The sequence below is a fragment of the Oncorhynchus gorbuscha genome, linkage group LG02 (assembly GCF_021184085.1).
Source record: "Oncorhynchus gorbuscha isolate QuinsamMale2020 ecotype Even-year linkage group LG02, OgorEven_v1.0, whole genome shotgun sequence".
Lineage (NCBI taxonomy): Eukaryota > Metazoa > Chordata > Actinopteri > Salmoniformes > Salmonidae > Oncorhynchus > Oncorhynchus gorbuscha.
Window position 1 is genome coordinate 15,265,777 of NC_060174.1, and position 11,966 is coordinate 15,277,742.

At 41.8% G+C, this 11,966-nt stretch overlaps 1 protein-coding gene across 1 annotated transcript in view; it reads right to left on the reverse strand.

Moving 5' to 3' along the window:
* Positions 1-11,966, reverse strand: part of LOC123997650 (calcium/calmodulin-dependent protein kinase type IV-like) — a 32,273-nt gene that overhangs the window by 9,071 nt on the left and 11,236 nt on the right. Inside the window, exon 6 of the mRNA XM_046302107.1 lies at positions 1,091-1,181. Coding sequence (XP_046158063.1) covers positions 1,091-1,181 — 91 coding nt within the window. The remainder of the gene's footprint in view (positions 1-1,090; positions 1,182-11,966) is intronic.

Here is an 11,966-nt window from a genome sequence, read left to right on the forward strand (position 1 = left end):
AAGAGATCCTAATGTTTTGGCCTTATCATCTTTAATAGTTGTATCATTAATGTTACATGTTCTTTATGATACAAAGGGATAGTTCATGTTGTTCCTAACCATTACTTAGGAATAATGGAATGGACATCAATAACAGGAAATACAGTAGTAAACAAAGTAACTCATATTATATCAAAAGTCCAGATCCCCGACTCCTGCCACTAATGAATCACTAATGAATTCATCTTGGAACCCAGAATCAAATTCGAGGTCTAGTTTTGGGGGAAGCGTTGATTTTTTTGCCTAGTGTGAGTGGCGAAGTCAACACCCCATCCTCTGAAGGCCAAATTAACCCCTAAACTTCAGTTTATCTGGGAGACAGTCAGTTTATCTAGGAGACAGTCAGTTTATCTTGGAGACAGTCAGTTTATCTAGGAGACAGTCAGTTTATCTAGGAGACAGTCAGTTTAACTGGGAGACAGTCAGTTTATCTGGGAGACAGTCAGTTTATCTGGGAGACAGTCAGTTTATCTAGGAGACAGTCAGTTTATCTAGGAGACAGTCAGTTTATCTAGGAGACAGTCAGTTTAACTAGTCAGTTTATCTGGGAGACAGTCAGTTTATCTGGGAGACAGTCAGTTTATCTGGGAGACAGTCAGTTTAACTGGGAGACAGTCAGTTTAACTGGGAGACAGTCAGTTTAACTGGGAGACAGTCAGTTTAACTGGGAGACAGTCAGTTTAACTGGGAGACAGTCAGTTTAACTGGGAGACAGTCAGGAGACAGTCAGTTTAGTTAGGAGACAGTCAGTTTAACTGGGAGACAGTCAGTTTAACTGGGAGACAGTCAGTTTAACTGGGAGACAGTCCGTTTATCTGGGAGACAGTCAGTTTAGTTAGGAGACAGTCAGTTTAACTGGGAGACAGTCAGTTTAACTGGGAGACAGTCAGTTTAACTGGGAGACAGTCTGGGAGACAGTTTTATCTAGGAGACAGTCAGTTTAGTTAGGAGACAGTCAGTTTATCTAGGAGACAGTCAGTTTAACTGGGAGACAGTCAGTTTATCTAGGAAGGTGTCAGTTGTGTAACAGCCTACAGGTACATGTAGTTACCAATCTTAAGCGGGGCATCCAAAGAGAGGTCAGCGTACAGAAGGTTTTCTGGTTTCAGGTCACGGTGCACCACCCCATTGTCATGTAAATACTGTGGCAAAAACAAAAGAGAACAAAACAGTTGCAACATTAGTTGAATGCACTGACTGTAAGTCGCCCTGGACAAGAGCATCTGTTAAATTATCCAAATTTAAATGTCAAATTACGGCCACAGTAAACAAACAAAGTGCCTCAAAACACACCCTGGGTGACATGTTGACAGCTACCTTTTTGTTTTACTGTTGACAAACTTGACCTTATGAGTTCATATGGACAAGTCGGCCTGTCACAACCAGTACTGGAGTTTGGAATGACCTTCTAAAATGACACAACAACATTTAGAAGAAATTATCTATTTTTACCATTAGCATTTCGTTTTCAGTTTTTCAAAATGGGGACAGCTAAGTTTCTAAGTAAACCTTTTCCGTCATGTAATACAATATGTGGGATCATAAGAGGCCACCTTCTCTAGCCCTCCCCCACAGTACAGGCCAGCAGAGCTCAGGGACAGGGATACTGTTTAACTGAGCCAAACCTCTACAGAATGGAAATCAATATGTTTCTAATCATCTGACAGAACTATAATTCAATACTGGATTGATACTCAAGGATACAACATGATTTACCTCTGAATGAGTATCGATACAATAATACATTGTTTGGAGCACAGCTTGTTCCCACACTGTTCCTTTGCAGATAAGTTTGGACACCTTTGCTGTACGTGCTACAGCCCTAGTTACAGTTAACCAGGTCATCCGATCTAGTTATCAAGAGCATCCAAACCCAGGACCTGTCACAGTTATGCAGCTGGAAACGAGTTCTGCCACCTATAAATATGGAGTTGACAGGCCTTTTTTAACTAGGCACACTTCTACCAATGTCAACGATAACATGTGTGTGGACTAGATGACAGATATGTTTGGGCGTTGAAACTTGAAGAACAGAGAGCAGGTCAAACAGATCGTAGCTTGAGGAGAGAATTGCTGTGGGACCTGAGGGATTCAGACCAATCAGGGCATCATTTAATTGAATTTAAACCGTAAATGAGCAGCCCCTGATCTAAAATTGACTCAACAGATGGGGCCCATTGCTGCAGTCACTCAGAGGCTCTTTGACTGCTCTTAACATACTCCTTGTCACTCAAAAGTCAAGAGAGTTCCAACTATGACTACTGGACTCATTTTCTAACTATACCATGAAAGCATAGAGTGAAATTTAAAGGAAACATTGATCCTACAAAATATGTAATTATGGAACTATGAATAGAATGTGTTAATATACTGTACGGTCTTGGTCTGATAATGTGCTTTTGTATGTCTGTTTGATTATTAACTAGTTTTTATCTTCCATTCAAAGAATCAGCCAGAGGTTCCGGTACGTTGAGTCATTTAAATGTTGCTCTCTGGACTGTTGCTTGTTCAACCCCTATGTTTTCCCCTAATCAATACACCATTACTGCACTGATCAACTTCCACAATCTTTTATTTGTGCCAGGTTTATAGTTTATGCAAGTTTGTTAATATGTCTGTGTTTGTTTCCGCGCATGTTCTGGGTTTTTGGTGGAGTAATTCGATCATGATGGAGCTGGCCTAGCTAGGCCACAGTGCATGGCAGTGAACTGGCCTGGTCAGGCTCCTAATATCCTCATTATATGGTTACAGAACACTCATTGGGACAGTAAAAAGATCTCTGTACATTACAGTCAATTCTCCCATGTGGTTTATTGGCAACAGCTGTTTCGACCAGACAGGTCTTCAAAGTGGTGTAATGTACTTAAGTAAAAATACTTTGAAGTACTACTTAAGTCGTTTTTTGGGGGGGGATCTGTACTTTACTTTACAATTTATATTTTTGCCAACTTTTAGTACATTCCTAGAAAAATAATGTCATTTTTACTCCATACATTTTCCCTGACACTATAAAGTACTTGTTACAATTTGACTGAAAAATTGTCCAATTCACACACTACCAATTGGGAAGAAAAAGGGGTAAAAAGTACCATAAAAAAAATAGGGCTGACCCCATTTAGTTGTTTGGTCGATAGGCTGTTGGTCAACCAACATTTCTTTAGTCGAGCAGTCACAATATATATATTTTATTCATCGTGCACAAGTCACCTGTCTGATTCGTGCCAGTCTCAGTGGACTAATTCATTGCGGGGACCACAGGGATGGCACAGTCCGTCCCTCTAAGACGTGAAACTGAAATTGTATGTGGTTATATTATGTAAAAATAATGGTGCAACACTAATAAATCAAATATTATTTTAGAACAACTGCACTTTCTCCCACGTTGGATATGGTTGCTGTCCGTGGTTCTGAAGCATAATCTTCAATGTGCCGTAGAATTGACGACTTTCCCTATGTTGCTATGTGCATAATAGCAAATTGAACCAGCATATTGGGATTGATGACAATGCGGCGAAGGCAGCAGCAGCAGAGACGAGGAAACAGCCTAAAGCCTTCTTCGGACGGGATTAGTATACTGGGGGTGGTCGGGTCATGTAATTATGAGCACAAGCACAAAACACCACATCTGTCATTTTAGTCCAGTCCGAATCTGCCATGGCGGCAATTTGCACATGGCAGGAGAGTAAACAATTCCAGCCTAGTGAACTCCAAGGTCCTCTGATAATACTAGTCCCGTGTGAATCGACATCCCTGTGTTTTGTGAGAAAAGTCTTGGTTTGACAGGTGTTGCTCACGGTTTGAGCAAGAAAACAATAACTGATTGGATAAATTGTGTCATGTTTTGTCTTAGATTGTCTTGTCATTTTGCTTTTCCCTCTGTTCATTTTCCCCCTGCTGGTCTTTTTAGGTTCGTTCCCCTTTTTCTCTCTCCCTTCCTCTCTCTCTTCTCTCTATCGTTCCGTTCCTGCTCCCAGCTGTTCCTATTCCCCTAATCAATCATTTAGTCTTCCCACACCTGTTCCCTATCCTTTTCCCTGATTAGAGTCCCTATTTCTCCCCTTGTTTTCCGTTTCTGCCCTGTCGGATCCTTGTCTATTGTTCACCGTGCTGTGTCTGTGTCGCCCTGTCGTGTCGTGTTTCCCTCAGATGCTGCGTGGTGAGCAGGTGTCTGGTCTGCTACGTTCAAGTGCCTTCCCGAGGCAACCTGCAGTTCTTGATCGAGTCTCCAGTCTGTTCTCGTCATTACGAGTGGAATTATGCCTTATGATTGTAGATTTACTTTACTGGATTAAAGACTCTGTTTTCGCCTAGTCGCTTTTGGGTCCTCATTCACCTGCATAACAAATTGAACGAAGTGCTGCGCAAATCCTATATATGAAGGGCCTACATGTCTCAACTTTCACAGTGAATCCTATATATGAAGGGCCTACATGTCTCAACTTTCACAGTGAATCCTATATATGAAGGGCCTACATGTCTCAACTTTCACAGTCAATCCTATATATGAAGGGCCTACATGTATCAACTTTCACAGTGAATCCTATATATGAAGGGCCTACATGTCTCAACTTTCACAGTGAATCCTATATATGAAGGGCCTACATGTCTCAACTTTCACAGTGAATCCTATATATGAAGGGCCTACATGTCTCAACTTTCACAGTGAATCCTATATATGAAGGGCCTACATGTCTCAACTTTCACAGTGAATCCTATATATGAAGGGCCTACATGTATCAACTTTCACAGTGAATCCTATATATGAAGGGCCTACATGTCTCAACTTTCACAGTGAATCCTATATATGAAGGGCCTACATGTCTCAACTTTCACAATGAATCCTATATATGAAGGGCCTACATGTATCAACTTTCACAGTGAATCCTATATATGAAGGGCCTACATGTCTCAACTTTCACAGTGAATCCTATATATGAAGGGCCTACATGTCTCAACTTTCACAGTGAATCCTATATATGAAGAGCCTACATGTATCAACTTTCACAGTGAATCCTATATATGAAGGGCCTACATGTCTCAACTTTCACAGTGAATCCTATATATGAAGGGCCTACATGTCTCAACTTTCACAGTGAATCCTATATATGAAGAGCCTACATGTATCAACTTTCACAGTGAATCCTATATATGAAGGGCCTACATGTATCAACTTTCACAGTGAATCCTATATATGAAGGGCCTACATGTATCAACTTTCACAGTGAATCCTATATATGAAGGGCCTACATGTATCAACTTTCACAGTGGATGCTTTTGTACATATGTTTTGTGCGTATGAATTGAATATTGGCAAATTAGTAAGTAAAAAATATTGCGTCTATTTAATGTGTCACGACTTCCGCCGGAGTTGGTCCCTCTCCTTGTTCGGGCGGCGTTCGGCGGTCGAGGTCGCCGACCTTCTAGCCATCGCTGATCCTCTTTTCATTTTCCATTGGTTTTGTCTTGTCTTCCATCACACCTGGTTCCAATCCCACCACTTACATGTTGTGTATTTAACCCGCTGTTCCCCCTCATGTCCTTGTGGGTGATTGTTTGTTGTAAGTGTTTGTGCACGTCTGTCCTGGTGTGTGTTTACCCCTCATGTCCTTGTGGGTGATTGTTTGTTGTAAGTGTTTGTGCTCGTCTGTCCTGGTGTGTGTTTACCGGCAGGTTATGTACCCATTATTTTATTGTTCTGTTTTCCAGTGAGTTTTTTGTTATTAAACTGCACCGTTTGGAAACACACGTTTTGCTCTCCTGTGTCTGACTTGTCTGCCACCAGTACCCACCCATTACAGAATGTAATCCTTACTGTTAATAGCCCGCAAAGCAGCATGCAACTGACCTAACCATTTGCAGGGGCGGAGGCAGTGGGGTGTCCGGGGTTTCATTCGCTACTGGCAGTTTGATGCTGATTGACATCTCATTTCACCTCTAGTTGAATGAAGCATTTATTTTGACGTTCGGTGGTGCATTTTTCAAATCAAGGACGAGGAAGAGCGAATATTAACGTTGGTTGCGAGATACAGATGAAGAAGAAGAACATACAGAAGAAGAATAGAGAATATTTCCACAGCTCCACAAGCTCTTTTGGCAAAAGCATAATATTTGAAGTAAATTTTAATGTTTAGCATCAGGTTTAGGTTTCCTGAACAACTTTACGTAAGTTGAGTCTCTGTGTAAGTTAACGTTAGTCCTTTGGCTCCATTAACAGACGGCTAATCAGATAAGAGAGATCGGTTCCCAGTTTAGACTAACATTGTTTACATCTGTGCTAGTAATACACACATAAACAGTGCAGTGTCGTAAGTTACAGTATATGAATGTTTAGCTAATGTGGGGTAACTAGTAGGCTACAGTTGTCAGTGTTCAGCTGAGTAACATTCAGCAATTGAATTCCATTAACTCAGTTAGATTTTCATACTTGAACTCAAAACAAAAAATTGTTATTATCAATCTGTTAACATTACCCAAATGATTACCACAATTTGCAGATCGCCTGTTTGCTATCGTAAAGGTGTAAGAAATTATAGCTAGCTATGTTACTTACTGCAGAGTAGGGCTCGGCATGATCTAACTAGTTACTTACTGCAGAGTAGGACTAGCCATGATCTAACTAGTAACTTACTGCAGAGAGGGCTAGCCATGATCTAACTAGTTACTTACTGCAGAGAGGGCTAGCCATGATCTAACTAGTTACTTACTGCAGAGTAGGACTAGCCATGATCTGACTAGTAACTTACTGCAGAGTAGGACTAGCCATGATCTAACTAGTAATTTACTGCATAGAGGGCTAGCCATGATCTGACTAGTAACTTACTGCAGAGAGGGCTAGCCATGATCTAACTGGTTACTTACTACAGAGTAGGACTAGCCATGATCTAACTAGTTACTTACTACAGAGTAGGACTAGCCATGATCTAACTAGTAACTTACTGCAGGGTAGGGCTAGCCATGATCTAACTAGTAACTTACTGCAGAGAGGGCTAGCCATGATCTAACTAGTAACTTACTGCAGAGTAGGGCTAGCCATGATCTAACTAGTAACTTACTGCAGAGAGGGCTAGCCATGATCTAACTAGTTACTTACTGCAGAGAGGGCTAGCCATGATCTGACTAGTAACTTACTGCAGAGTAGGGCTAGCCATGATCTAACTAGTAACTTACTGCAGAGAGGGCTAGCCATGATCTGACTAGTAACTTACTGCAGAGTAGGGCTAGCCATGATCTAACTAGTAACGTACTGCAGAGAGGGCTAGCCATGATCTGACTAGTTACTTACTGCAGAGTAGGGCTAGCCATGATCTAACTAGTATCTTACTGCAGAGAGGGCTAGCCATGATCTAACTAGTAACTTACTGCAGAGTAGGGCTAGCCATGATCTGACTAGTAACTTACTGCAGAGTAGGGCTAGCCATGATCTGACTAGTAACTTACTGCAGAGAGGGCTAGCCATGATCTGACTAGTAACTTACTGCAGAGAGGGCTAGCCATGATCTAACTAGTAACTTAATGCAGAGTAGGGCTAGCCATGATCTAACTAGTAACTTACTGCAGAGAGGGCTAGCCATGATCTAACTAGTAACTTACTGCAGAGAGGGCTAGCCATGATCTAACTAGTAACTTACTGCAGAGTAGGGCTAGCCATGATCTAACTAGTAACTTACTGCAGAGTAGGGCTAGCCATGATCTAACTAGTAACTTACTGCAGAGTAGGGCTAGCCATGATCTAACTAGTAACTTACTGCAGAGAGGGCTAGCCATGATCTAACTAGTAACTTACTGCAGAGTAGGGCTAGCCATGATCTAACTAGTAACTTACTGCAGAGTAGGGCTAGCCATGATCTAACTAGTAACTTACTGCAGAGTAGGGCTAGCCATGATCTAACTAGTAACTTACTGCAGAGGGCTAGCCATGATCTGACTAGTTACTTACTGCAGAGTAGGGCTAGCCATGATCTAACTAGTAACTTACTGCAGAGTAGGGCTAGCCATGATCTAACTAGTAACTTACTGCAGAGGGCTAGCCATGATCTGACTAGTAACTTACTGCAGAGTAGGGCTAGCCATGATCTTACTAGTAACTTACTGCAGAGTAGGGCTAGCCATGATCTAACTAGTAACTTACTGCAGAGGGCTAGCCATGATCTAACTAGTAACTTACTGCAGAGTAGGGCTAGCCATGATCTAACTAGTAACTTACTGCAGAGGGCTAGCCATGATCTGACTAGTTACTTACTGCAGAGTAGGGCTAGCCATGATCTGACTAGTTACTTACTGCAGAGTAGGGCTAGCCATGATCTAACTAGTAACTTACTGCAGAGGGCTAGCCATGATCTGACTAGTTACTTACTGCAGAGTAGGGCTAGCCATGATCTGACTAGTTACTTACTGCAGAGTAGGGCTAGCCATGATCTGACTAGTAATTTATGCTGGTAGTTTATTTTTAAGGTACAGTCATGCTTATGGGGATTTGTAATTAAGGTTGAGATTGGACTAAAATGTGGGTCATTGGATGCTTAGATGTAACCATCTTATTTTTGCATAGGGTCAATTAAACATGAAAAGAAATGGAGAGATATACTTATTTTTAAAGAAGCACAAACAGGCAGATCAGGTGCAAACAGACCCCAGACCTTGCATCACCACTGGACCCCAGAGCAGCTGAGACTAGTCAGAGTCAGTGTGGTCAGACTTCACAAGGACCCAGTCTACCACCACCAGGTCAGAGCAGCTCCCTACCAGAGGCTAGTCAGAGTCAGTGTGGTCAGACTTCACAAGGACCCAGTCTACCACCACCAGGTCAGAGCAGCTCCCTACCAGAGGCTAGTCAGAGTCAGTGTGGCCAGACTTCACAAGGACCCAGTCTACCACCACCAGGTCAGAGCAGCTCCCTACCAGAGGCGAGTCAGAGTCAGTGTGGTCAGACTTCACAAGGACCCAGTCTACCACCACCAGGTCAGAGCAGCTCCCTACCAGAGGCTAGTCAGAGTCAGTGTGGTCAGACTTCACAAGGACCCAGTCTACCACCACCAGGTCAGAGCAGCTCCCTACCTGAGGCTAGTCAGTGTGGTCAGACTTCACAATTATTGAAAACATTTTATGTGCACTGTAATGCACATAATTTGAATTTGGTTCTTGTCGAGGCTGTAAAATCAGTGCCTGAGGCAGTTAACTTTTTTTCTCTCCTGCAGAAGCTTTATTACTTTGTATCTGGCTCGTACATTCATCTCAAGTGGTTCAGAAATCAGAAAGAGATGTATCCGCAGCAGCCCAGGGAACTACGGAGACTTACGGATGGATGTAAGGTGGGCCTGCAGATACATGGCATGCAGTAATCTGAGGGACAGGCTCCCAGCAGTTCTGAGAGTGCTACAGGATATCACACTTACAGACACATTACAGGACTACAGAAGTGAGGGTTACTTTAGAGAACTATGGAAAGAGAGTGAAGAGATTGTAGAGCACTGCAAAATAAGTGTTAAATCAGTGTGTAAAACACAGCCTAAAACAAGCTTAAGATTTCATGACTCATTGATGATGAGCACTGTAGGACAGAAACATAGTGACCAACGTCATGGTGAGAGCTTCCAAAGAGCTATCTTTTATCAGGTGCTTGACAGTCTCACAGCGGAGCTGCAGAGGTGTTTTTCAAAGAAGAATTGCGAGACAATGCAAGGGGTCCAGTCTCTCAACCCAAAGAGGACAACATTCTTGAATGAGGAGCCTCTGTTTGCCTTTGCTCAGACCTTTGAGTCAGATTTAAAGGACTTCAAACATGAGGTTCATCAAACCAAGCGGCTTCTTGATACGAGAGAGAAAGGAGGAAGGGACAGACCGTCTACTCTCCTTGACTTTGTTGTGTTTCTAGAACCTTCTAAAGAGGTCTCCATGAGCTATTTCCACTTTGTAAGATTTCTGTTGATACACCAGTCAACAGTGCTTCTTGCGAGAGAAGCTTCTCAGCTTTAAAACTGATTAAAACCCTCCTTAGGACAACAATGGTTGATGACAGTTTAAGTCACCTCGGAATTCTCAGTGTTGAGTCAAGGAGGGGACGCTCCCCCAACATGGATGAGTTTGTGAAACATTTTGCCAGTTCTCACCAGAACCGCAGAACTTTGTTGTTTTAAATCTACCTATGATAATTTGGCACTTAGGCAGTCCTTCTGGTCATGATTAAAACCTGCACTGTGTACTAGCTAGTACACTGACACTCTAAAATTATAAATCCAAAGAATATCATGTCACACAGATTTAATCTGGTCTGGATTAGGCTAATTCCCCCCAAAATCTTTGCTATTAGTTAACATAATATATGTGAGCATAAATATGATACTGTAACTTTGTAATATTGATGTGCACTGATGCTTGATTTCTGCTTGATACCTGGTATGTCAAATTGCCGCACGTTTTTTTTCTAATTTACTTTTCTGTACATAAACTACGCAATTTATGTAACACAAATGCTATCTTATCTCCGTGTGTGTGTGTGTGTGTGTGTGTGTGTGTGTGTGTGTGTGTGTGTGTGTGTGTGTGTGTGTGTGTGTGTGTGTGTGTGTGTGTGTGTGTGTGTGTGTGTGTGTGTGTGTGTGTGTGTGTGTGTGTGTGAGAGAGAGAGAAATTGAGCTGCAGTTCCGAGGTAGAGACACTGACTATTCATAGTATGTTAAAGAATTCTAGTGAAGTAACCCTTTTGGACCACACCATCTGCCACATAGAAGAACTCTGGGTTAAGTGAATTATCACTTCTACCTCTGATTAGCAATCATAGGATTCACCCCTGAAGTAGCCTTGGCCACCCGCTTGGCCTCCCCCTTGGCCACCTCCTGGCCACCCCCTTGGCCACCCCATGTAAAAAAAAATCCAGTTTCGCCACTGAACGTTTGGAAATGATCAGTTGACTTTTGCATCCATAGCCTTTAAAACCCATCTCAAGTGCAAGTGCACTATTTAGCTCACATCTGAAGACTGGGGGGCATTTAGGACGCCTACTGCAGATCGCTAAAATATCCTAATGATTATGATAACACTTCCTCAATTCAAATATTATGGCGACACTATACCGAAGATGGATTGGTATGGTTCAGAAATTTGGGAACCAAGCTGGAGTTATCAGTGTGGCCCTGTTATCGCCTGTACTTGTTGAAATATATTCACGCTTAGAAGAAGAACCTCAAGGCTTCATTCATAACTGTCAGTTTATAAAAATATAAAAATAATTACAGGGAGGGGGCAGTTTGGAAAAAATAATCCTGTCCGAATCTTCGGACATTCTGGGGTAATAATTACATTACCAACGTTCTGTAGTACATGTCCCGTGCGAATAGGTCTTTGCCTAAGAAATCTGAGATCTTGCTTCTGTTGAGCACCAAGCCTCATGCAAAGACAAAATGTTGGATTAAGTAATTTCACAGATAAAGGCTTTACCATTTGTGGGGCGTTAGAACAGACGGTTTACTTATACTTATAATTTATTTAGTGTTTTTTTACACTGTTCCAAACAGGCAAAAAATATATATTTCAATCTTGTTTGTCACACAAAATAAACACAGCTTTCGCTCCTGTACCCTCCTTTTCTCCTTTCTCCTTCTTATTGTTATTATGTTTTTTTAGTCTGGTTTATATTTAGATTTCTTTAGTTAGAACAGAATCTCTGGTACACTTATTTATTTAGTGTTGTTTACACTGTTCCAAATAGTCAGACAAAATTATAATATTGTAATCTAACAGCAACTGTTTGGTGCACCTAATACTCACGCCTAATACTCACGCCTAATACTCACGCCTAATACTCACGCCTAATACTCACACCTAATACTCTCACCTAATACTCACACCTAATACTCACACCTAATACTCACACCTAATACGCACACCTAATACTCAAGCCTAATACTCACGCCTAATACTCACACCTAATACTC